This window comes from Mesoplodon mirus, assembly GCF_964341445.2.
Source record: "Mesoplodon mirus genome assembly, chromosome: 11".
Classification (NCBI taxonomy): domain Eukaryota; kingdom Metazoa; phylum Chordata; class Mammalia; order Artiodactyla; family Ziphiidae; genus Mesoplodon; species Mesoplodon mirus.
This window is the reverse complement of record NC_138987.1, coordinates 26,305,473-26,332,127: the sequence shown is the minus strand read 5'-3', so window position 1 is coordinate 26,332,127 and position 26,655 is coordinate 26,305,473. Positions and strand designations below refer to the sequence as shown.

The following is a 26,655-nucleotide window of genomic DNA, read 5'->3' as shown; positions in this document are numbered from 1 at the left end:
TGTGTGACCTTGAGTTAAGATACTGAAATCCCTCTGAGTCACCTTCCTTGGTTATAAAGTAAGACTGTACAGATTAAATAACACCGGATAAATGTTAGGTAATAAAAACTGTCAGTTTCCTTTCTCTTTTCTTATTCAAAGTAAAATAATTATTTGTTTGTTGGGGGAAGGGTGGTAGATAAATGTAATACAATTTAAAAAACAGTTTCTTCTTATTTGTTATGTCACTGTTGGATCATTTTCAAATCTGACAGTCAGCCCCAGGTGCTGTGATTGCTTCCTATGAAGCTATAAAATTAATAGCTTTGTTTCATCCAAAGGACCATTTGTAATGTTCTTAAGGCTACTTAAGGTGAATAATAGCCTTAATAACATAATGGCCAGACAAATTAAAACTATGACGCCAATTCCGAAGAAAAGAAAGGCTAAAATTTTATTTGCAATGTAGTAATGAAGTTATACATATTTGCCATATAATGAAATTAATAATCCTCAGTGAATCTATAATAGGTTAAATCTTAAGTGGTATTAAAACTGCTAGAGAGGTGTTATATTATTTAAGCTAAAATATCCCCCCACCTAAGAAAATATTCCAAGACCCTAAAACTCAAAAGTTATTTTCTTTCTCCCCACTAAAGCAGTTAAGAAAACAAGCACACCAATAAACAGACTAACAACTCTACCAGGTATTCAAAGGTTTCATTGTAGTCAAATGTTATTGTAAGGATTATTACTTTAGGGACCTATGTTCTCAAACTAAAGAGAATTAAAAAACTGAACAGAGCTCAAAGCAGAGGGTGGAAAATATAGGTGAAGGATATATACAACCAACTCCACCTTTTTATTACTATCTGCTACTTATGAATGCACCTGCAGGCAAGTGTATGTTGTTTGACATTGCCAAGTGACTTGAAGTCTGAGCACAGATGGGGATGCCTGAGCTGACTCTGTACATGAAGAGTTAAAGTAAAACTGACCCACGACCCACCATATCCACTGCACATGTGCATGCATATAAACATGAACTTTGAAAAGTTTAGTTGCAATTCATCTTTCCTCTTCTTTCCCACCCAGAGTCTGAATTTTCACAGTGAATTAAGTGAATTAACAAGTAGAAAGAGATACTGAGTGAATGCTACATAGACAAATCCTGAAGAAAAAGTGGCTTGTATTGAATATTTCAATATGTCAAAATTTTTACAATGAGAACTAAATTTTCTTCAGGGTACATTTCACTTAGCTTATGGATCTATTTTTTTAATTATTCATAAACAAACAAAGTAGGTGATTTGAACATGGTCTGTCTGATTCCAGAACAATAGTCCTCAATCACTGTTCAATAATGACTCTTAATAATTTCACTTTCTCTCTCTCCTTATTTTCTAGTGCATGGTCACCAAGGTTTAACCTTCAGCTGGCCCATTCCATTATACAATATCCTCATAATATATTATTTACCTTAGTACCATTTCTTCAGATTACTAAAGAAGGACAGATTTTTTTAAAAAATGCTCAGGCAGTAAAATTGGCAAGACTTGAAAATGAATTACAAAAGGGAGCAAAGGAAAGAGACCCTATGATGATCCTTAGGTATCTAGCTTCAGTGACTGAGTGTGGAAGGTAAGGTAGGTAAGTTGAGGAAGCAAACAATGTGATCTACTTTTAAAAATTTATGTGGAGACAGTAATCAAGGTAAAATGTCCAGTGAGTACTTGACCATACCAGAGTAAGACTCAGTAGAGAGGTCTAGCATATGAATACTGGTGAAACAGGAAGTATATCCAGTGAAAGTGGGTAAATGGAGCACACAGGAAGATATCAACAAAGTGTATAACAAGAGAGTATCTAAAATATATGTACAACTCTTTCAAAGAGTGAGAAAGAGACAAAAATAAGTCGACAGTAAAATAAGCAGAGGAAATGAATAAACAGTTTAAGAAAAGGATACCTAGGGCTTCCCTGGTGGCGCAGTTGTTGAGAGTCCGCCTGCCGATGCAGGGGACACGGGTTCGTGCCGCGGCCCGGGAAGATCCCACATGCCGTGGAGTGGCTAGACCCGTGAGCCATGGCCACTGAGCCTGCACGTCTGGGGCCTGTGCTCCGCAACGGGGGAGGCCACAGCAGTGAGAGGCACGCGTACCGCAAAAAAAAAAAGAAAAGGATACCTAAATGGTCAGATAAGAATTTTAAAAGGTGCTAAATGCTTTAGCTAGCAGAAAAATCAAAATGAAATATCACTTTTTTTCTTTTCTAATGAAGTTTGATAACACCTAATATGGAAAGAAATAAGAAAATGGTACTCTCCTACACTGTTGACATAAATGTCAATTCTAACAGCCAAGTTGAAGAGCAGTATGGAAGTATCAAGGCAAATTAAAGATGTATCTACTATATGACCCACTGAGTATGGGGCTTAGATTACCTCTTGCTCAGTGCACAGACATCTCATTTCAGTGCAAAACTGTAATACCAAACAACTTCAAACAACCCAAAAGTCCATCTACGCATAAAATGTATCGGTCACACAAAGGATGACTGTTAAAATGAATAAATCGTATCAAATTTTCTGTCTATCAGTACCTGACAAAGTCCTGAAAACAATGTTGGATGACAAAAACAAGACGCAGAAAAATGTATACCATTTGTTACAATTTTAAAACAGACACTTTAACAGTGCAATTTGTACAAATGGATATACAGAGAAGCACCTCCTGGTAAAAAATACCTAAAATTACAGGAGAAAATAGGAAAACTTTTATTAATCATGACTGAATTGTCCATAAGAGAAGGGAAATTACAAAAGGTCAAAAGCAATGAAAAAGTGCCAATATAGAAGGGTAAGCAAATGGCAGGTTCTGTGTTTCCCTGGTGTCTACCACTCCCTGGCATTTAAGAACCTGATTTTTATGAACTCTGAGCACAAAGCTTAGGAGACAAAGCTGACCATAAGAAGGCAGGAAGCTGGATCAGAGACATTCCTTGCCCACCTGCCATATAAAGCCAAAAGCCCCTGAAGGTCAACACTCTTACTGTGTCCACTAGAACAAAATCTGCCCAGCAGAAGGTGATGGTAGAGATACTTGCTGGTGAAGAGATTTCTAAAGCAGTCTCAGCATTGTGCTTACCTCTCTGGGTAATCTTCACTTAGATTTCTGCCTAATACTTAGTTTCTGCTGAGATAGGGGAAACCAGTCATCTACCCTGGCAGAAAATTGGGGGTTTACTCCCTGGACAGGGTAAAATAGTCTCTGGACTGAAGAATTCAGTTGAGGAAGAGAACCCAAATGAAAATCATAGGAATCACATGACATTTTATATTCTAAATTTTGACACAATTTTCAGGCACCCATCACATAGAGCTCAACTTTACACCCTTCATGCAGGAGGAAAGAAGACTCTTTTCCGAGGAAACTGTTCCAAAAGGGATATCCTAAAGATATCAACATCAAAGCTTCTCCAACCAAATGGCCCAGTAAGATCAGGTTGACAAGCCCTAACCCTGCACAAAGAGCTTCCAATAAACATTTTAGTGCTCCACTTAAATATAGGTGGATGGCCAAGGATCACCATGAAGGAAGTCTCTAATCAGAAGAAAGGAAGTCCTTCCCAAATAAAACTAACAAAAACAAGGAACTTGGAGGAAACACATTATGCAAGAAGATGAAAACCTCAACAAAATATTATTAATAGTCTCAAAGGAGAAAATATTAGACCCAGGAATCAAGAACAGTATGACATTATAAAAAGAGAACAAAAAAGGGCCCTTAGAAATAAAGAGGACATTAACAGAAAATCTAATAATTATCTCACCATTAAGCTGAAAAACTATTAAATGTTGAATCTTTGACTATTGGTTGAAAGAAAAGTAAAACAAGGTGAATGGATAAATAAATTGATACATCCATATAATAGAATATCATGCACTGCTAAAAAGAAATGAGCTATCACACCATGAAAAGACACAGAGGAACCTTAAATGCACATTACTAAATGAAAGAAATCAATCTGAAAAGGCTACATACTATGTTCCAACTATGTGACACTCTGAAAAAGGCAGAACTATGGTGACAGTAAAAAGACCAGTGGTTTCCAGGGACTGAGGAGAGGGAAAGATGAATAGTAGAGCAGAGGGTTTTTAGGGCAGTGAAACTATTCCATACATACTATAATGGTGGACATATATCATTATACGTTTGTCAAAACCCACAGAATGTACAACACCAAGAGTGTTTAGGGGGGCTTCCCTGGTGGCGCAGTGGTTGAGAGTCCGCCTGCCAATGCATGGGACATGGATTCTTGCCCCGGTCTGGGAGGATCCCACATGCCAAAGAGCAGCTGGGCCCGTGAGCCATGGCCACTGAGCCTGCGCGTCCGGAGCCTGTGCTCCGCAATGGGAGAGGCCACAACAGTGAGAGGCCCACGTACCGTGGGAAAAAAAAAAAAAAAAAAAAAGAGTGTTTAGGGGTAAAGATTCAGGATGTCTGCTACTTACTATCATATAGTTCATAAAGAATAATAATAATATGCATGTATATATATTTTTTTGTGTGTAATACGTATATGTGATATTTATACATACATATGAAATATTAAAAGAATAATGAAGCAAATGTAGCAAAATGCTAATAATTAATGAATCTAAGTGAAGGGCATACAGGAGTTCAGTGTACTATTCTTGTCACTTTTCTAGAAGTTTAACATTTTTTTCAAAATAAAAAGTCAAAAAAGTGCTACTTCCATTCTTTTTTAACATACCTATGTAAAATTTATTTTTAACAATATTGTGATTAAAAACAAGGAACAGACAAATTGGACATGTAACCACGACTGTCCCCCTCTTCCCCCTTCAGCTACACGGGCCCTTTTGCATTTTCTCAAATTCTATCTGCAGTCTTGAGCCAATGTGCAGTCTTCAGCCATGGGGCCTCTGCATATGCAGTTTCTCCATCCTCATCTTGGCCCCCACTCCCTTGCCTAATTAACCCCTTTCCCTCCTTTAGGGCTCAGCTTTATCTCTCTGACCAGGTCAACTCCCTGGTCGAATAGCATCATAAACTTCTTTTTTTAAAAATTAATTTATTTTATTTATGTTTTTGGCTGCGTTGGGTCTTCGTTGCTGCGTGCGGGCTTTCTCTAGTTGAGGCAAGCAGGGGCTACTCTTCATGGCAGTGCGCAGGCTTTTCATTGCAGTGGCTTCTCTTGTTGCAGAGCACGGGCTCTAGGCACGTGGGCTTCAGTAGTTGCGGCACGTGGGCTCAGTCATTGTGGCTCACAGGCTCTAGAGCACAGGCTCAGTAATTATGGCACATGGGCTTAGTTGCTCCGTGGTATGTGAGATCTTCCCAGACCAGGGCTCGATCCCATGTCCCCTGCATTGGCAGGCGGATTCTTAACCACTGAGCCACCAGGGAAGCCCCAAACCTCTTCTTCTGATAGCTTTAATTTCACACTTATTTACTCTCTACTTAATGTCTGTCTCACCTATTAGGCAATAAGCTTCACAAAGGCAAGAGACATGTCAAGTTTTGGTCACCATTCTAACCCAACACTTATCACAGTGCCTGGCACATAGTAGAAGCTGAGAAAAAGAAATCTGGGGCTTCCCTGGTGGTGCAGTGGTTAAGAATCTGCCTGCCAACACAGGGGACACGGGTTCGAGCCCTGGTCCGGGAAGATCCCACATGTCACAGAGCAACTAAGCCCATGCGCCGCAACTACTGAGCATGTGCTCTAGAGCCCGTGAGCCGCAACTACTGAGCCCACATGCCACAACTACTGAAGACCGTGCGCCTAGAGCCCGTGCTCCACAACAAGAGAAGCCACTACGATGAGAAGCCCGTGCACCGCAACAAAGAGTAGCCCCTGCTTGCCACAGCTAGAGAAAGCCTGTGCACAGCAACGAAGAACAAAGGCAGCCAAAAATAAAATAAATTAAATGAATAAATTTATTTAAAAAAAAGAAATCTGGGGCAAGGAGGAAGAAAGGGAAGAAATTAACATGTATATAGACAGCTAAACAGTTGTACTGGCCTCCTTGCTATGCCTTGAACATGCGAGGCATTTTCTACCTCAGGGCCCTTGCACCTGCTGTTCCCTTTGCTTGGTAGTCCCTTGCCACAAAAATTTCCACAACTCTTCCTTCTTCCCCTCTTTCAAATCTTTGTTCAGATGGCATCATCTTGATGAGGCCTTCCTTGACCACCCTATTCAAATCACAAGAACTCTCCCACCCCAAACTCTAAACACTCCTTAGTAGCATCTCTTTTATTTTCCTCTGCAGCACTTATTATGACCTAAAATGCTAAATATCTTATTTATTAGAGAATTATCTGTCTCTCCTCACTAGAAGATAAATCCCATAAGAGCAGGAATTTCTTTCAGTGGTATATTCCTAGAATATATATATTCTTAGAATAACGTTATTCTAAGAACTTAATAAATGTGTGGAAAGAATAACTGACTACCTAAGACAGAATTTTGTCAGTTTTTCTATGGTCAAAATTTATCTTAATATACATTGTTTTAAATATGCAAAACAGCAAACTATCCACACTTAGGAAAAACTATCTCTTGTTTTAAGATTATAGAATTCCTAATGTTCAGGTGTTAAATTATTCTTCCTTTTTCAAAATGATGGTTCTAGTCACTATTTTTTCTCAATGGCTTTACGTGCTAACATGAGAAATGTTCAAATCTGTCAATATCCAATTTGGGGGGGGAATTTTATTGGTAAATGAAATCTACAAGTCTGGGAACTAGTGACTTATAGGATTAAAATAATTCATCAGGGACTTCCCTGACAGTCCAGTAGTTAAGACTCCACGCTTCCAAGGCAGGGGGCACGGCTTCGATCCCTAGTTGGGAAACTAAGATCCCACATGCGGCGTGGCACAGCCAAAAAAAAAAAAAATTCATCAGAATGCCATTTCACTATCTAGCCCAACAGACCCATTGAAACCATTCCACCCTTCAAAAATCTTCTTTTCTAGTCAAGACAGTCTCCTTACCATTTTCAAAACATCATGATTTTAATCCCCCTGGATGCTTCCTCTGAACTGACTTTTCCCTTCCTTCATCGCTTCTTTAAATTCTTCCCATCCAAAGGCTTCCCTCCTTTAAGTATATTATGTAAAATCCAAGAAGGCTTTCCTTACCACTCCAGCCTACATTCATCCTTCTCTCATCTGAATGCCTCTAGCCCCTTAGGTAGAGCTTATTCCAAACACTGGTTTGGCCCAAGCCGACTGTGTAAGAATCACTTCAGATTAAAAAAAGATTAAAAGGTTAAAAAAAAAGACAATTTCCAGGGTCTCAGTGCAGATTAGGAAAATCAGTGTCCGAAATTGGGGTACAGAAGCCAGTATTTTTTAAAAGCCCTCCCAGGGCTTCCCTGGTGGCGCAGTGGTTGAAAGTCCGCCTGCCGATGCAGGGGACACGGGTTCGTGCCCCGGTCTGGGAGGATCCCACATGCCGTGGAGCAACTGGGCCCGTGAGCCATGGCCGCTGAGCCTGTGAGTCTGGAGCCTGTGCTCTGCAACGGGAGAGGCCACAACAGTGAGAGGCCCGTGTACCAAAAAAAAAAAAAAAAAAAAAAAAGCCCTCCCAAATGATTCTGCTTCACAGCCTGGCTTAGGAATAATTAATCTATACCACAGAGCCTGAAATTAGTCATAAAATACTTGGATTAAATAAACATTATTTATGTGTGCTTTCTAGAACTTTTCAGAGAAGAAGTTTTATCAAATAAAAATAATTTTTAACCATAATAATTATAATAGTTGTATGTTTACCTTAAGATTTTAAATTAAACATCAAATGTGCATGTCCCATGTCAAATTATACATATAAAAGCCTTAATTTTGAAACAAATCATTTCAAATCCAATTGTAACGTTTTGACAAATGTATGCAGAGGCATTTGTGAATACAGTATATTGATATCATAGGAGAGCATATACTGCAAAGAAATTAATGTAATTAAGTTTATTCAAATGGGCAGCAAACAAAATTCACTTAAAAAAAAAAAGTTAACCTTGGGCTTTCCTGGTGGCGCAGTGGTTGAGAGTCCGCCTGCCGATGCAGTGGACAGGGGTTCGGGCCCCGGTCTGGGAAGATCCCACATGCCGCGGAGCGGCTGGGGCCGTGAGCCATGGCCGCTGAGCCTGCGCGTCCGGAGCCTGTGCTCCGCAACGGGAGAGGCCACAACAGTGAGAGGCCCGCGTACAGCAAAAAGAAAAAAAAAAAAAAAAAGAAGTTAACCTAAATACAGTCTACTAACCTGTTTGTTGTTCTCTGCCATGGAAAGCTGCAATGCCAAGAGCATGGAGTCTGCATCACATACAGTAGTTCTCTCAGAGTTACAAAAAGTGTGCCAATTCCTTCTGAACTCTTTAATCATATCCAAGACAGACTTCTGATTAAGTACAGCCATGCTCTTAAAGTAAGACAGAAGGCAATGTTAAAAAAGCCTTATTTTCATTGGAAATTGATATTTAACATGTATAAGGAAGCAGAGTTACAGAAAAATAGTGAACAAGAGGTCATTTCATATTTATAAGATTGCTTTTAAGTAAATTTAGGAAAACAGAATAATACAATTTCTGCCCAATCGTATTTTCCTCTCCTCTAGTTTTCTTAAGCCAAATCTTTGAAAATAACAAAATCCAACCTTCAATCTGAAAATTCATACAAAACAGATAAATGCAAATTCTGCAAACATAATTATAGACACAAACATAGCTAATTAAATTTGTATTTTTAAAAATACTTATTTTGAGATAGATGGTAACATCTACGGTAGAACGCAAAACAAAAAATTTCCTCCCATCCCTATATTGTCCCAAAAGGGATGGTCTATTTTCCACCCCTTTGAATCTGGGTCAGCCTTGTGACTTGATTTGACCAATAAAATGTGGCAAGAATGACATCATGGGAGTTCTGAGCCTAGATCTAGTTCCAAAAGGCCCATGCAGAAAAGTGTTAATATAGCAGGCCTGACTTCTACCCTTTGAAAAGCCTGCTTACAGGGTTGGCATCTGGGAACTAAGATTTCAGGACGATTTCCTGTGAGAATGGTTCACTGTGCCTAAACTATTTGTATAAATAATATAGCTTATGCTGAACATATGCTTTTCTTTTGAGTCTGGAATTTGGGAACATAGAGGATACCTACATGTTCAGACCCCAGTAGAATCCCTGGGCACTGAATCTCTAAAGAGCTTCCCTGACAGATAACATTTCATGTGTTGTTGTAACTTGTTGCTGGTAGAATTAAGTATATCCTGTGCGACTCCACTAAGAGAAGACTTTTAGAGGCTTGTGCCTGATCTCCCCTGGACTTCACCCCATGTATCATACCTTCTCCCTTTGTTGATTTTGCTTGGCATCTATCTGTTGTAATATATTATAGCATGAGTACAACTATATGCTGAGTCCTCTGAGTCCTCTTAGCAAATTATTCAACCTGAGGTGACCTTGGGGACCTCCTGACACAGGCCTTGCAGCTTTAGCTCTTCCTCTCTTGCTACTCTCATATGACATATGAGACATATGAATGACATATGAAGAAGTGCCAGTTCGCCTGCTGGAAAGGCCATATGGAGGAGAGCCAAGGCACTCCAGCTGACAACCAATACCAACTCAAAAACATGTGAGTGAGGCTATCTTAGATTATCTAGACCCAATCAACCTGCCAGATGACAAACAGCACCACAAATGATCCTAGGCAAGACCGGGAGAACCACATAACTAAGTCCAGCCCAAATCGCTGATCCACAAAATCATAAACATTTAAAATCATTGTTGTTTTGAAGCCACTACATTTCACAGTGCTTTGTTACCCAGCAACAGATAAGCAACACAGTAATAGCTAATATTTAGAAGCTTTCTTGGTGCCAGATACTTTTCAAAAGCTTAATATTTATTACCTTATTCAATCTTCACAGGAGTCCTATGAAGGTCTATTATTATCCTCATTTTACTCTGAAGAAAGCAATACCCTATGCCACTCAGCTAGCAAATGGGGAAATAGACCTAAATCCAAGATGCCCAAGTCCAAAAGCTGTGCTCTTAAATCACGATATTACATAACTTCTCCTGATAGACAAAGGCCTTTCAAAATAATTGGATGTAGTTCCAATGTTTTATATACTCAAGCCTATATGAGGCAGCCAATTCCTTTCTCTGAGTGTACAGAAATGCCTCTAAACCTTTTTTTCCCTACTTCCTTTTACGTACACAATCACATGCCATTATCTTATTTGGGGTATTTTACTGTACACATTCCCATTTACTTACTCCTCTGTTATCTTTTTCTTCTTTTTTTACGTGGCATAAACAGAATCCAGGATGTTTACCAGGTATCTTGGGTTTGTATGATCAAAAAAATGGGCATGTGCCATTTACAAAATAATAATTTATAAATATAATCAGTGATGCAATTTAAACATACAGGTAGAAGACTATAAATTAAAATATCTATAAAACTATATATCCTAGTAAATAGTAAAATTCTCTTCAAAATATCCCCTTCATCTCTTAAAAGAAAAAAAAACATAAAGTGAAGAAATAAAGCTTCAGTGATATTACTAGCTTGCCTAAAATCAATCTTCAGTAGTAAATTATTTACTGGTATTATTTGAAGGTACTATGAGTTCGGATTGCTAATAATGAAGACTAATCTGGAATTAGACAGTTCTGAATTCTGACTCCACCACCTACAAGCTTGTGAGACCTTCTCCAAGTTATGTCACCTCTCCTTGTCTCAGCTTCCTTGTACTGTACTGAAGATGAAAATAATAATACTCTTATCTCACAGGATTTTGTGAAAAGTAAATGACATAAATACAAAGTAAGCTTTTACAACTATGCCTAGCACATGTAAAAGTGAATCTCATCGAAGGGTCAGCATACTTTTGGAAAGGTTCAAATAGTAAACTTTTGAGGCGTTCAGGCCATCGGGTCTCTTACAACTACCCAACTTGACCTTGCAGTGTGAAACTAGCCACAGACAATACATAAACAAATGAGTATAGCGGGCTTCAGCAAAACTTTACAGAAACTGAAAGTTGAATATCATAATAATTTTCACATGTCACAAAATATTATTCTCCTCTTGATTGTTTTTTCCAACCATCCAAACATGTAAAAGCCATTCTTAGCTCAGGAACTGTCTGCACAAAAACAGGCAGTGCCACTAGTTTGCCAAGCTTGGTCTAGCCTTAACTCTTCCGGTAGCTAGCTGGCTGTGTGAGCCTTACACCTGACTGCCTAGGTAGAGATATAATACATTCCACAAATCAATGAGACAACGAATACGCAAGCATTCTGAATGTCAGGCTGAACTATACAAAAAGCTCTGATGAGTCTCAATTTCTTCACCTGTAAAACGGGGAAGATTATCTCCTACCTCATAAAATTAGGAGACGTTAGTGAGGCAAGTAAATAATCCACCTAGTGCCGGGCACTTAGTAGATGCTCAATAAAAAAAGGGGGGGGCGTCGTTGCTGTTCATTGTCAGAATGCAGGTCCTAACAGTTCCTTGGGAGGATATAAAAGGGAGAGGGCGAAAGCAGCGGAATTGGAGTCTACGTACGTTTTAGGATTGGAACCCTGGTTTCCTGCCTAACTACTGAATCTAAGTAGGGCTCTGTGAGCCTTATTCTTCCAGTCAGCAGATGATCCCTCAGGACCTTTCAGCTCCATCACTGGAACCTACGAACTCTGTTCAACACCCACAGACCAAACCAGGCCCCAGTGCAAAGACACTGCACAAATAATACCGTAGACGGTCACATGGCGCTCTGCTGTTACCGAAAAACCCCTCACAAGCCGCGCTTGAATCACCACTTAAAGTGTGACAGGCGGGCGAGGAGGAGGCGACACTCACCTGACTCGGAGGAGAACCGGGAGCTGCAGACTCGCCTGAAGAAAGCGCCAACCCGGCTGCAACGAGTGACCGCGGGTTTACATTTTAAATCTCGCGGGAGGGTCGGGGAGCCAATCGCAGCTCCCGCCCTCTGACCCGGAAGCAGAACCGGCGCGCAGAAGTCGCTGGCGAAGACTAGCTCGCCTTTAGCTACTTCCAGGCGCCTTCAGGTGTGTATCGCGCGTGAGCTCAAGGGGCAGCCTCTCTGTGCTCCCGGCCGCCCCACGCCTCTACTCTATCTCTGGAAGTTCCTCCTCTCCCCGAGTCGTTCCCCACCCCTCTTCCCTCCGACCTCGGGCTCCGGGAGGTGGTAGCGGGGTCTCGCGGGACTTGGCTGGCGTCGGGGCTCTGCCGGGACTTCTCTTGTTCCCTCCCTCCTCTGTCTTAGCAGTTTTAGAAGAGCAAGTCCAGCCCGCCTTATACAGTGAGGCCCTGAGACTGTAATTAGACTGGGCACTACTTTAATGAGCAATTAGGGACCGAGTTTCCGGATCTGGAATCTTTTGCACTTCCCACACCGATATCTTACCTGTTGGTCACCCTTAACAATTTTCAGTCCCCTTAAGGTTACTAGTTTACAGATTCCCGAGGTGCAACTCATCTCATATGATTCTCAGTAAATACTCATCAGGTGTTTGATGTGTTTGTTATGGAGCCCAGATGTTTTCAGGACAACTCCTGCCGTCCAATTAAAAAAAACAAAACAACAACAACAAAAAAAACTGACCTCTTTAGAATCCATAAGTCTCATCTGGGAATGCTACTTCCAGAATGCCCACCAGCCCATGAAACGTTAGTTGAAGTTTTGTGCCTGGCTTTATGAATATTATTTTTGTATCCCATGTTGGCACTCCTTCCTCCAGATCGTATATTTTGTATCTGCTTATATTATAGCACTTTTCACACTGCATCATAAATAACCCTGGATTGTGAGCTCCTTCAAGGCAGGAGTCTGTTTTTCTTCTCTAGTACTGGTGTCCAACACTTAGGAAGGTCTCAAATTCTGGCTCCTCTTATGAGCTTGGAAAGCTAGTTAACCATCTAAAGTCTCGATTTCTTCGTCTGTAAAATGGGGATCAGAGTTAGCACCTCCCTCTTAGGCTTGTGCAAGTATTAGATATGATAATGTCAGTAAAATACTTAACGTGACACCTGCAAATAGTGCTCCATGAATGTTAACTATCATTAATTTTTATGAATATATTTAATATTAATGTGATTCCATCTTTAAATACTCACTGTATCTGTTAAACTAAACAGAATTTTGTGGTGACTTATGCTGCAAGTATCATTCACAAAGTGTATGAATAAGTAAATTTTTTTCATCTGCCTGTAGTCACATCCTTATTTTGATTAATTGTGTAAAGTAATCCTTTGACGGTTTCTATCTAACTGTTTCTGTGCTGTAATCCACAGTTTCGTGACCTTGTCCAATAGAAGGCTATTTTTACAACTGCACGAGTTTTGCCATACAGGATGAAGCAAGATGCCACAAGAAATGCTACCTACACTGTGGATTGCGAAGATTATGTGCATGTGGTAGAATTCAATCCCTTTGAGAGTGGAGATTCAGGAAACCTAATTGCATATGGTGGCAATAATTTCGTGGTCATTGGCACATGTACATTTCAGGTTAGTGTACAAAACTGCAGTGAATGACAGTGAAGATATTTCACTGATAAGAAAACTTATACAAACTTCGGTACACTTTGGCTAAACTTTAAAAGTATATTGAGTTTGAATGTTTTAAAAAAAATGATGTGAAGAACTACTGAGAAAGACATTCCTAGTAATATATACCTGATATTTGTGCAAACATTAAATAAGTAGTGAAAAAGAATATAGTTGACCCTTGAACAACACGGGTTTGAACTGCATGGTTCACTTATATATGGACTTTTTTTCAATAGTAAATATTAGGATACTATAGGATCTTAAGTTAGTTGAATCTGCAGATGCCAAGGAGCTGCCCACAGGGAGGGCCTAGTGCAAGTTATAATAGGATTTTCGACTGCGAGGAGGAGGGTCATCGCCCTAACTCCTGCTGTTGTTCAGGGGCAAGCCTATGTATATAAGGCTTCTCTTGTGCCTCGTGATTAGAAATGGAATATTCTGGTAATTGAAGTTTATGATTAACTGAACATATGTACAGGGGAAAATATCAATTCGATGAGATCTGATTAATTACTAAATCCAGCTTTTCTATTGATACATTCCAATTTAACATAGGAAACAAGCTAGTATTGAGAGCTTAAAAAATGATCCTCCAGGAGATTTTATAGCTATGATGATATTCAGCTTTCCTATTAATATGCTGTCATACTTTTTATACATCTAGAGTGTACAAAGTGTGAAGTCATACTCACTGAACAGTCAGTTTAACATAGTCATTAAGACAGTGAACTCTGGAGCCAAAATGGCTAGGTTTTTACTCCTTCCTGGCTTTACCTCCTAATAGCTATATGGCCTTGAACAGGTACTTAACCTCACTTCTATAAAAATGAGGAAAATAATACACTTGACCCTTGAACAATGCAGAGGTGAAGGGTGCCAATGGGTGCGGTCAAAATCCAGGTGTAACTATAGTACCCTGGTTCCTCATATGTGGATTCAACCAGCAGCTGATTATATAATCCTACAGTATGTATGTATTGAAAAAAATCTGCATATAACTGGATCCGCACAGTTCAGACTCATGTTGTTCAAGGGTCAACTGCACTTAATAGGGTTTTTTGAGAATGTCATGAGTTAGCATGTACAGTTCCTGGAAGGCATCTGACAGATTTAATACATATGTATGTTTTAGCTGTCATTGATTTGGTCATTGGTGACACTCAGGCACAGCCCCATATTTAATGGTGTGGTGCACACCATCTTTTCTCACAGGAAAGCTACTTCTACATGTAAGAGAGACTTTGAACAATGAGAGGTCAACCCTCAGGAATCTCTGGTTAATCCTTTGTTTATTAGAATGTTATTCATGGAACACTATTTCCAAAATCGAGGTTAATCAATGAGGTAATTTGACAGTGACCAATTTTCAAAGATTTAAACTTTACACCAAAGTGATATTATAAACATTGTAAATATTATTTCCTCTTTTACTGAGAAGGCAGTTCGGTATCTTACAGTATTTTGACATCATAGTTTAACATTTTACAGTGCAATAAATGTATTAGGTTATACATAATTAGACTGTGTGCATATTTATCCTAAGGAGAAAGTATGAATTAAAAGCTTCAGTTTGTTGGTATCTGAGTAGAATACAAAAGCTCTTACATTATCCCATGTTGTCTCTTAGCGTTGGGGTAGGAATTTCTAGCTTTTAGGCTAAATATGGTCCTCGGCCTAATTTCAGCTGGACTATCAGGTTAGGATCATAAAAAGTCACATGATTAACAGAAATAATGTAACACAGTCTTGAAAAAGACTGTAGGGAAACCATTTTTCTAATGCAGGCTACTAACCTACAAAAGAAGAAAGCAGCCCCCTACAGATAAAATTGATATTTTGCTTCATTACTTTTAAAATTAATAGCAGTAAACATAGAATTGTGTTCAAAAGTACTGAAAAAATACGCTTTAGCTGTAGTTTATGTTCAGCTAAAAAAACGTTGAGGGAGAAAGTCAAAAAGGAAGAAGAAATAAGGAGAAAAGAAAAGGCAGAGGTGATGGGTGGCAGAGGGAAAATGACAAAATGAGAAAAAAAATTAGTGAAAACATTTGTATTGCTCTGTTATGGTTTGTGGTCATATGCATTTTCCTTGTTGATCCTCAGACCTGTGGAGCTGGCAATATGGGTCTTACCCCAAATAACCTAAGGAAAGAATTGGATTTTTATTAATTTAGCAAGTAGTGAACACAAATTATGTTCTGTGCCACGTACTGGAGATACAGTTAAACAACTGTCCCTGTCCTCATGGAGTTTCCATTCTACTTCAAAGAAGTTCAGGGATTTATCTGACTAATAATTGAAAAAACAAGATCTAGATCTCATTTTTATACCCCTGTTCTTTTCCTTCTATGCTGCTATTCAGATAGGTTGAAGCCGTAGTACAAACAGTTCTGGAGGAGAATTGAGTTTCAGTAATTTGCCATTGGGGATTCAGATTGCTTCTTTTGAAGTTATTTTTTATCTGATTAAGAACTGTTTAAACACTGTTCCTATTCTCTCATGTTAGGACCCTTCAAGTTCTGTAACACTGAATTTCTTATCTTGAGAAAAAACTAAAGTTGAATTGAAAGATTTCCACATTCCTGTCAGAAAGGCAATCATCATTCTAAGACTGTTAGGAATACACTGCTGATGTAGTAAATGTGAATTTCAACAAAGCATTTTTCAGAATCTCGTGGTGTTCTTTTGAATATGTTGGAAATTTGAGCCAAATGATAGTACTATTGATTGGTGTCTTGTATTTGTCAAATACTCATTGAGTGCAGATCAGGTGCTGGGAACTGGTGATACATACTTTAAAAAAGCAGGGACCCTGTCCTCAAGGAGATGTTTAAATGTAAAGCAATGCAATAAGATAACTGCTATGAAAGTAAAGGGCAGAGGGAGCATGAAAGTTTCTAAGTCTGTTCAAAAGGTCATCAGTAATAAATGGCAACCTCTTCTGGGACTTGGATGAGAACACTTGACTTAGGCAAGCACATTGAATTTATATAGAACATGAAGTCGAAAAGCATACCTAATGCTTTGGATGACAGACTTCATTTAACAAATTTTTATTGAACACCTGTTGTATGCCGGACTCTGCTCAGAATCCAAATATTGTTTAATAGATTGGATTAATGGGCCAAAGGTTGACCAAGCTAAAACTTAATAAAGATGAATATAAAGCCTTAAAATGATAGACTGCTAGAGCTAGAAGGGAGAGTCATGACTTACAGTTTTTAGTCACCTGGATGTTCACCATGAATCAGTGCGATGATTAAACTGCCAGAGGAAGTTAATTCAGTGCTGTCCAACAGAAATACAATGTGAGCCACAAATATAAATTTAAATGTTGGAGTAACCACATTTTGAAATGTAAAAAGTAGATGAAATTAATTTTATTAATATATTTTTTACCCAGCATATCCAAAATATTTTATGTGGAACAATATATAAATTACTAATGAAATACTTCTATATTCTTTTTATACTACATCTTTGAAATCTGGTGTGGATTTTGCACTTTATAAAGTGTACATGTCTCAGCTTGAACTAACCACATTTCAAGTGCTTAATAGCCCCATGTAACTGTGGCTGCCATACTGGACAGAACAACTCCATATCCTCCTCTGTAAATTGACAGTAATGTTTAGTGTTTACTTCAGTTCTTAGCAGTGTATTATGATTCAAAGGAAATAATGTATGTGAAGACAAATTTCAGAGTGGTGTTAAAAAGTTTAAAACTGTCATGTGAAAGAGGGATTAGACTCAGAATGGTAACTGTTTTTTATGTTATTTGTCAGCTCTATTTGAGTGGAGTTGTTGCTTATAATGCTTTAAGACTGATGCTGAAACTGCTTCTTTGAGTGTGTTCACCTAGGGGAGATCAGCTATGGCCAGATATTTGCCGTCACTGAATTAGACTACCTCATTGATGGTTCCAGAGAGCAAAATTTGGAGCAATGAATAGAATTTACATGGAAACAGGTTTTGGTTTAATGTTAAATGTAACTCTTTGAATAATTAGAACTACCCCCCAAATTGAATAAGCTCCCCGCCAAAATAGCTAGTTCCCTCTCACTTGAAAATGTTTAGAGAAGGGTTGCGCAAACTTTTTTCAAATGGCCTACTAGAGATTTAAGCATTAGATGAAAGAAGTAGACTACGTAAATTTTACAGTTTCATCCAACTAAAATTCTGTATCTGGCCTTAGATGGGTGTGGCGGGGGGGGGGCCTGCTAATTTCAAGCCCTTAGAGTAGCCCTTTCACCAGCCTGGCGTTGCCCCAACCTCAAATACGCTGGAGCCTTGTGTGAGGATTTGTATTATAGCAAGTTTTCCAAGGTATCTTAATTTCCTGCCTATACAATACTGCCTACACCCCAGGCTAAACCCAAAATAGCATTAATCTCTGCCTATACCGCACACACACCCTGGCCTTTTAGTTGGCTCAATGGCAGACATTGCTGCCAGGAAAAAAGTTTTCACTGGTAGTACATAAAACTCAGGCTGTACAGTCCCTGGGATTTCTTTATCCCCACGACCACCTGGTAACTCCATATATACCTTCAATAACAAATTACAGGACCTAATTATGAATACTGTTGTTACAGTAGCAAAATAATGTGTGTTTTGATGGTAAAAACTTCATTTTTAGAAGATTTATTTGTCAAGTGTGGAAAAATAAATGTAACCCAAACTATGAAGTCAGATATGATTAAGCTCCTAACCTTACTTTTAAATTACTTAGTGATTGCTGCCTTGGGATGTCTGGCTGTTAGCTATACAGTTATTATACAGACGAATTAAGAAGTAATAGAATTTGACAGTTCTTCTTTCCTTGGTAAATGCATTTCTGTTTCCTTTTTTCTGTTAAGCTCACCTGAAATTTAAAGTAATTTTCAAGGGGTATCTGAATCACATAGAGAAAGATATATGTAATGTATTTGTGAGATGACTGCTGGGATTGCAAAGGCTATCCTGGAAAAATCAACACATCCACTAGGATTCAACTAAAGTACACATTATAAAACTTTGGATCTAGATTCAGGATGAATGGAATTCTTAGAACAGTCCTTCACATAATTTCTATCTGTATAGACATATGTATTCAATTAAATATCAAGTTTCACCTGCTCTGGATTTTTTCCCTAATCCTATTTTATAATCTTAGAAACTTTTATGAAGAATAACTATAGTCAACACAGAAGATTCCTTGGGCAAATTTGTCATGAAAAATTGTGCTTTAGTCTCAAGACCCATTTAGGGTTTTGATTTAAATAACAAAACAATGATTATTTTTAAAATTGCAATATTTTAAGCTTAGAATAATAATAATAGATCCCTGTATACCTACTACCTAGCTTAAGAAAGGGAACATTAGTAATGCCTTTGAAGCCCCCTGGGTTTTCTTTCCTTACCACCTTTTCTTCTCAACCCCAACAGGTAACCATGTCTGAAATTTTGTTTCTCTTCAGAGTTACCATGTGTAGGTATTGCAAATCAGCATATTGTTTTTCAGGTTTTAAACTTTATATCAGTGAAATTATTCTGTATTATGTTCTTCTACTGTTTGTTATTGACAGTATATTTGTTAGATTCCTCTATGTCAAAATTCATATATCTTCATTGTAGTATGGTGTTTTATAATATGAACATACCACAATTAATCTTTTCCTCTATCACATAGTATTTTACTATTGAAAATACTGCCAGTATGCATATTCTTGTGTCTTCTGTTTGAGTTTTGTTACCCCCTCCTTTCGTCTTTTTTCTCCCTGATAGTTTGGAAATTTTACGTGTTGTTTCTCTTCTTTTAATGGTTACCATAGATATTTTAATATGTATGCTTAATTAATGTTAAAATTAATATCTTTAACTTCTTCATGAACAAAGCAAGGACCTTTGACACTTGAACTGTCACCCCTAAAGACTTATTGTTATATTTTAGTTCTCTATCATTTTTCTTTTCATTTTACCCCACAAATTCAGTATTGTTTATGTGACTAGTATTTGTTTAGATTTACCCGCATGTTTGCCTTTGATTTTTTTACTCACTGTTCCTTACATCTCAGGCCTGCCTTCTAGGGTCATTTTTCTTCACCTAAAAGCACATCCTTTACTACAAGAAAAAGTTTAAACTTTTTCTGTGAAGGGCCAGGTAGTAAATATTTTAAGCTTTGCCAGGCCATTTAAGGTGTCTGTTGCAAATTATTCTTTACAACTCTTTAAAAATATAAAAATGATTCTCAGCTTGTGGGCCATACCAAACTAGACCATAGACCAGATTTGGCCCCTTAGCCATAGTTTGTCAGCCTCTGCTTTTGGAGATGCTTTAGTGAGACTTCACTGATGCCAACCCTTGGTTTTGGTTTTTATGAAAATATCTTTAAAACAGCTTCATTCTTGAGAAACAGTTTTGTTGTGGCTACAGTCCAACCGTTTTTCCTGTCATTTTGAAGATATTCCATTGTCTGCCTGCATTTGTTTCTGCTAAGAAGTCAGTGGTTGTTCTAATTATTACTCTTTTATAGGAAACCTGTCTTTTCTTTCTGGCTGCTATTTCTAAGATACCTCTCTCACTCTCTTCCCTTCTCTCTCCCTCCCGCCCTCCCCCCTCCCCCTCTCCCCCTCACATATATGCACACACCTATATATACACACACATATGTATATATCATGAGAGTTTGTGTGTTCTGAAGTTTTACTATATTGTGTCTAACTGCAGATTTTTTTTAAGCTGCCTAGGATTTATTGTTCGTTCTAAATAAATATATTGGTACCTTTGATCAAGTATGATGAATCTTTTGCTATTATCTCTTCAAATATTGACTCTTCCCCCATTCTCTCTACTCGTTTCTTCTACAACCCAAATTAGATATATGGTAGAACTTCTCACTGAATCCTTCTTAACAGTTTTTTTTATCTTCTCTTAGCTGCATTCTGAATAATTTTTTCAAATCTGTCTTCCAGCTCCTCTAAGCATTGATTTTTTTTTTCTCATTATGGTATTTTTATCTAGACGTTTTTATTTAGCTCCTTTTAAAATCTGTCTGGTCATTTTGGGTAATCTCTTGTTGCTTACTCATATTTTTTGATTACCTCCTCTAGATCCTTAAAAATACATCTTTTTTGTATCTAATTTTTAAAAATATTTATTTATTTGTTTACTTATTTATTTATGGCTGTGTCAGGTCTTAGTTGCGGCACATGGGATCTTTCGTTGCAGCGCGGGGCCTCTTCGTTGCAGTGTGTGGGCTTCTCTCTACTTGTGGCGCGTGGGGGTCAGTAGTTGCAGCGCACATGGGCTCTCTAATTGTGGCACTTGGGCTCCAGAGCGTGTGGGCTCAGTCGTTGTGGCGCGCAGGCTTAGTTGTCTCGCGACATGTAGGGTATTAGTTCCCCAGCCAGGGATTGAACCCGTGTCCCCTGCATTGGAGGCAGATTCTTAAACCACTGGACTACCGGGGAAGTCCCTGTATCTAATTTTTCAATCTGATGTCTCCAGGTTGATTCTTCTGTGTTTGTGGTACTTTGTTTTCATATGTAGTAGTGCGTGCAGGTAAGATCATATTTGATTAAACTATATCTGTCAGAACTTTATGAGACCTGTGTAGAGGAAGTTCACCCAAAGAGAGTTTGCCTTTGTCAAGTGCTTGGGGCTGCTATCAACATATGGACATTTTTAAATAAATTGTCATTTTCTGAAGCACATAGTTTAATGTGAATTCCAGCCCCAAACTCATGTTAGGGCCAGCCAATGGTTGAGATTTCTCACAAGTGACTTTTTCTCTTTCTTGGCCTTCACCCACGGTACATATTTTGCCTGGCACTTTTAGTTTTGGGGGTTTTCTTCCCCTACTTCCCCTTTAAAGGTCCTGGATCTATGCAGAGGTCTCTGATCTGCATCCCTCTTTGTTCAGGCACTAAGTTTTGTCTTCCATCCCCTACAAACTGAAGCTGTTAGTTATTGGATGTGGGCAGATGTCCTTAAGATAGCTTTATGCCTTGGTGCTCAGTTGCTTCTCTGGATTTGGATTTTTGCATTATTTTTGTATCAGAAAGCTTTTCTGGTTATAGTCCATATTGCCAGACAGAAATGACTTGACTTTTTAAAATTCATTTTTTTCCTCATCTTGTCATGAGAATAAACTGAAATCGTTTTAGTAGTACTAAGCCAAGGAGATAAGCTGACTTTATTAAACATCTTACCCAGAATCAAATATCCAAAAGACTAATCAGATCATTATTTGCATATTCACTATTCATAGAGTGTAATAGTATATGGTATAGATGAATAGTTTGTAACATCCCACACATGTATAGTGCCATGTATAATACTATGCGAAAATTATTGATACTCATTATAATGACTTTGAAACATCATAAGGCACAAAGTATCTTGTACATAATATGTTCAGTATATATTTTTTATATTGTCACTTGATAATCCATGCATGGTAATTCATTTACCTAGAATATTCTGATTCTTAGAGCATTCCATTTTCATTGTGTTTGCTGTGAAATGTATTTACTATTAGGAATAAAATGTCTCCTAAGTAAGATAAAGTATAACAAGTATATTGTTTGTTCTTAGTTACTGTAGAGAGTTATTTTGTGAGGCTTAGACAGCTTCAGATATTTTTGTTGTTGTTCAGTAAACCAGTTACATCTTAATATCTGATCTGCTTTTGAACTTCTCAAAAGAATATTCATGGCCCCCTGATAAATTCTTCATTATAATGAAATACACAGTTTTATATTGTTTGTTCTCATAACTTATTAAAACATTTACTGTGTATGCTTAGGAAGAAGAAGCAGACATTGAAGGAATTCAGTATAAAACACTACGAACATTTCACCATGGAGTCAGGGTTGATGGCATAGCTTGGAGCCCAGAGACTAGACTTAATTCATTGCCTCCAGTAATCAAGTAAGTTTAACATTGTCAAGGAAAGGCAAAAGATTAGAAAATTTCAGCTCTGGTTATAAATACTTTACAACAGCATAGTCCCAGTTGTGGGGAAAAGAGCTACAGTTGACGCCTGAACAACAAGGCAGGGGGTGGTTATAACCTGAGTATAATTTATAAACAGCACTCCCTATCCGAGGTTCCTCCACATCTGAGGATTCAACCAACCACAGACTGTGTAGCAGTGTAGTATTTACTATCAAAAAATATCCACATATAAGTAGACCTGTGGTATTCAAACTCATGTTGTTCAAGGGTCAATTTGTACTTTATTTCCCTACAACTTTTAATTTCATCTCCAAGAAAGCCTTGGACAAGAGAAGGCATTTCCCTGCTGGCTTTGTTCTATTTCTTCCAATGGCTCTTAACTAATCATTGAAAAGGCATGGTAGCAGAGATCTACCAACATATCCAGGTCTATAGATTAGGAGCCTTCTATAATTTAAACTTTATTTAAATTAAATAAACTTAGGGAACTTCCATGGCAGTCCGGTGGTTAAGACTCCACGTTTCCACTGCAGGGGGCACGGGTTTGATCCCCGGTCAGAGAACTAAGATCCTGTACGCCACGTGGCTCGGCCAAAAAAATAAATAAATATAATTAATTAATTAATTAATTAAACTAAATGTATCAGTTGAGAAAAAATGGTTAATGCAGTCAGAACTTGAGAAATTTAGATCCATATGATACTCATTTTATCTGAAGACAATTGGAAATAAACTTTGTTTTTCAATATATAAATATAACTTCTGTTTCTTCCTCAGCCATAATCTGACATGCTGAGAATCTAAAAATTTTAAGATTGAAGGCAAAGTAGTTAAAAAAATAGTTGTTTATTGATTAGATTTTGTTTTTTAATGTAACATACACTGATGTACTTCTAAACAGTACCTTAAATGTTACGGTCAGTGTGAATAATACTCCAGCTTTTAGTAGATAGAAGTATATCAGCTTTTATAGGTATAAAAAGTTTATCAGCTTCTGTCTAATTTATTGAATTTAATATATCTTAAAGTAAGAAGGCTTATGGATAACTGAAGAAGGCAAAGACTAAGATATATAACTTTTTAATATCTAAAATTATTAACTATTTATAATATCTAATATTGACCTAGCTAAATAAAGATGCCCATCCTTTTCTGCCTTTAAGAAAAAGTTAAACATTAAATTCATGTGGTGATTTATAATAAAATTCTACACGTTTCTTATTGAAGAGACAAATCCAATATACTAATTTTTGTATGTTTTCCAAAGATATTTAAGTGCCTCCTACTTTGAGTAATAGTTGTAATAACACTTTTTACAACAGAGCCACAGCATCCCCTTTCTGCCCAAACAAAAACATGATTATGAGTTATGAAAACAGCTTTGGTGGTTGGAGGTGGGGAGAACTTTCACTTAGGCTAAAAATGGGTTTGTTTTCATTTTCTTACTTCCAGATTTTGCACTTCTGCTGCTGATATGAAAATTAGAGTATTTACTTCAGACCTTCAAGATAAAAATGAATACAAGGTATGTTGACAAGTATAATTTGTAAATCTTTATTTTAAAACATTTATTATTTTTGCTTTTTTGATTGGATTTATCCCAATTTAAAATGACTTTATGGTTACCTTTAAAATATGTAGTTTAGAATCTCATTTACTCTATTTTAGGCTGTAGTAAGTAACTAGGATCATAGTAAGGGCTGCAGATTATAAATCTGATATCACTTATTAAATTAAAATATTAGGTAGACACAGCAAATGAGGGAGAATTAGAAATTCAGTATAATAGACATGAACACACATAGAGTAAGAGTTGAACTTCAAGGGAACAAACACAGTACGGCCTAGTGAGAGGCAGGACTACAAAGTGGCTAAAAGCACAGACACAGGAGCCAGACCACCCGGCTTTGAAGCCCAGCTCTACCACTTTAGTAATAGTGTGACTTTGGTCAAATTCCCAATCTCTTTGTGCTCATTTCCTTACCTGTAAAATGGGGATGATCATAGCTTCTGCCTCATAAGTCAGACAAAGACAAATACTATGTGATCTCACTTATAGGAGAAATTTTTTTAAAAGCTGAACTCATAGAAACTGAATAGAATGGTGGTTGTCAGGGCCTGGGGAGTGTGGGAAATGGGGAGATGATGATTGAAGGGTACAGACTTCCAGTTATAAGTGGAATAAGTTCTGGGGATCTACTGTACATCATGATGAGTATAGTTAACAATACTGTATTATATACTTGAAAGTTGCTAAGAGAGTAGATCTTAAATGTTCTCACCACAAAACAAAAATGGTAATTTTATGAGGTGATAGAGGTATTAACTAACCCTATTGTGGGAGTCATTTCACTAATCCTATTATGGTAATCGTTTCACAATATATATGTATATCAAATCATCATGTTGTATACCTTAGACTTACACAGTGTTATATGTCTCAATAAAGTGGGAGGGGAATTCATTAAATAAATACCTCTCAGTTTGGATTGAAACTGAATCATGTTTTTTATAAGAACAGTATTGCCTTCTTGACTTTCTAGTAAATCAAAACTATGAATAATGTTATAAAACAAAGATAAACTATAAACCTGTCCAATCATTTAGAAAACAGTAAAAGTTACGCTCTAAACTATATACAGTGGGCTATATAGAATTTTACCATAATACAGTGCACTGTATATATTAATTTAAAGCTGTATCAGTGACTGTCTGTACAAATGGCACATAAAACTTCTACTCATCAAAAGTCAATAGTTACTAACAATTATTGTTAGTTATAATAGACATTAAATATTTAATGTTAATTTGATTTGGCTTGTAGACTGTGACATAAGCTCTGAAGAATGATTTGGAGGACCTGGGTTTGTTAAACTTACACAGGAATGTTTGAATCAAATCCTTTTTTTTCCTAATTACATATCTCCAAATAGTAAACAGTACCAAATAGAACCACTTTATTAATCTTACAACTGAGATCAAATTCAAGTGTTTGGAAGGAAAATAGGAAGCAAGAACAATATCTATTAAAATATTTAAATATCTGATATCTGACAGACCTGTTTAGGATTTCAGTTGTAAAGATTTAGACTGATTGGATCTGCCTGCTTGCATAGTCCTCTACCTTATAACTTCCCATTTATTTCTTCTGTGGCCAGAAGAGAATTGCTGGGTTGTTTTGATAATGGGCTTATAATACTAGCTGTCTCCAGTGCTGGCAGTCACATTGAGCAAGTGAATAAAGACAGTAGAAGGTGAAGTCCATGCTATGTATTTATTAGGGAGCAGCCAGTGTACAGAGCAGCAGGTATAAGGTAAAAAATTGAAGGGGACTCTATTTCAGAGCCCCTAGAAAGTTCTTCTAACTTTAACTTTTATTTAACCTTTATGTAATGAGTGAGAAATGAGGTGATATGAGGACAGGTACAGTTTAAAAAAAAAAGTCTCTGTTTTTGTAAGAAATGCATACTAGAAAAGAAAGATCAAGCTAATAACAGTGTGTTGAATGATCAGCTTCTTTCCAGGATAAACCTAGAAAGGTAGGTGTATAAATCATGTTTTAAAAATAGCAGATTGCTTAAGAAATATTTATAGACAAGAGAAGCATGCAGTGAAAGCAATGAAGTAAAAATATTAGGTAGGAATATTGTAGGTTATTTTCCTGTGTTCTTACTAACTTTTCCCCTTATGTCAGGTTTTAGAGGGCCATACAGATTTCATTAATGGTTTGGTATTTGATCCCAAAGAAGGCCAAGAAATTGCAAGTGTGAGTGATGATCATACCTGCAGGTATGTTGCTTATATAAGTTACAGCCAAATTTTTGAATTTTCATCTTATTTTAATGAGAATTACACTTTAAAAATTAGAGAAAATGCAAACTAATATATATATTCCACAAAATGTTATAAAGGAAGCATACTTTATTTAAAATGTAAGTATGACACCAACATGAGTTTCAAAACCAGTGAGTTGAGTTCTCATCCCATTTAGTGGAAACTTCTCTTGCTGATTCATGGGTGCCCCTCTGCCTCTTATTTTAGATTTGCACATTTATGAAATCTAAATATATATTAGGTCAAACGGTGGACACAATCAATAGGATAATAAAAGGCAT

At 37.4% G+C, this 26,655-nt stretch overlaps 2 protein-coding genes across 5 annotated transcripts in view; one reads left to right on the top strand and one right to left on the bottom strand.

Moving 5' to 3' along the window:
- PARPBP (PARP1 binding protein) overlaps positions 1-11,980 on the bottom strand; it is a 72,355-nt gene extending 60,375 nt beyond the window's left edge. For 3 of the 4 annotated variants that reach the window (XM_082634626.1, XM_082634624.1, XM_082634627.1), the window contains exons 1-2: positions 11,887-11,980; positions 8,278-8,433 (exon numbers count right to left, since the gene is read on the bottom strand). In XM_082634626.1, coding sequence (XP_082490752.1) covers positions 8,278-8,430 — 153 coding nt within the window. In that variant the 5' untranslated portion in view covers positions 8,431-8,433; positions 11,887-11,980. Of the gene's footprint in view, positions 1-8,277; positions 8,434-11,886 lie in introns of those variants that run through there. The other variant, XM_082634625.1, reaches the window with a different exon arrangement.
- Positions 11,981-12,016: 36 nt separating this feature from the next.
- Positions 12,017-26,655, top strand: part of NUP37 (nucleoporin 37) — a 40,752-nt gene continuing 26,113 nt past the window's right edge. The window contains exons 1-5 of the mRNA XM_082634628.1: positions 12,017-12,095; positions 13,342-13,557; positions 22,389-22,513; positions 23,993-24,065; positions 26,235-26,329. Of these exons, the coding sequence (XP_082490754.1) occupies positions 13,402-13,557; positions 22,389-22,513; positions 23,993-24,065; positions 26,235-26,329 (449 nt within the window). The 5' untranslated portion in view covers positions 12,017-12,095; positions 13,342-13,401. The remainder of the gene's footprint in view (positions 12,096-13,341; positions 13,558-22,388; positions 22,514-23,992; positions 24,066-26,234; positions 26,330-26,655) is intronic.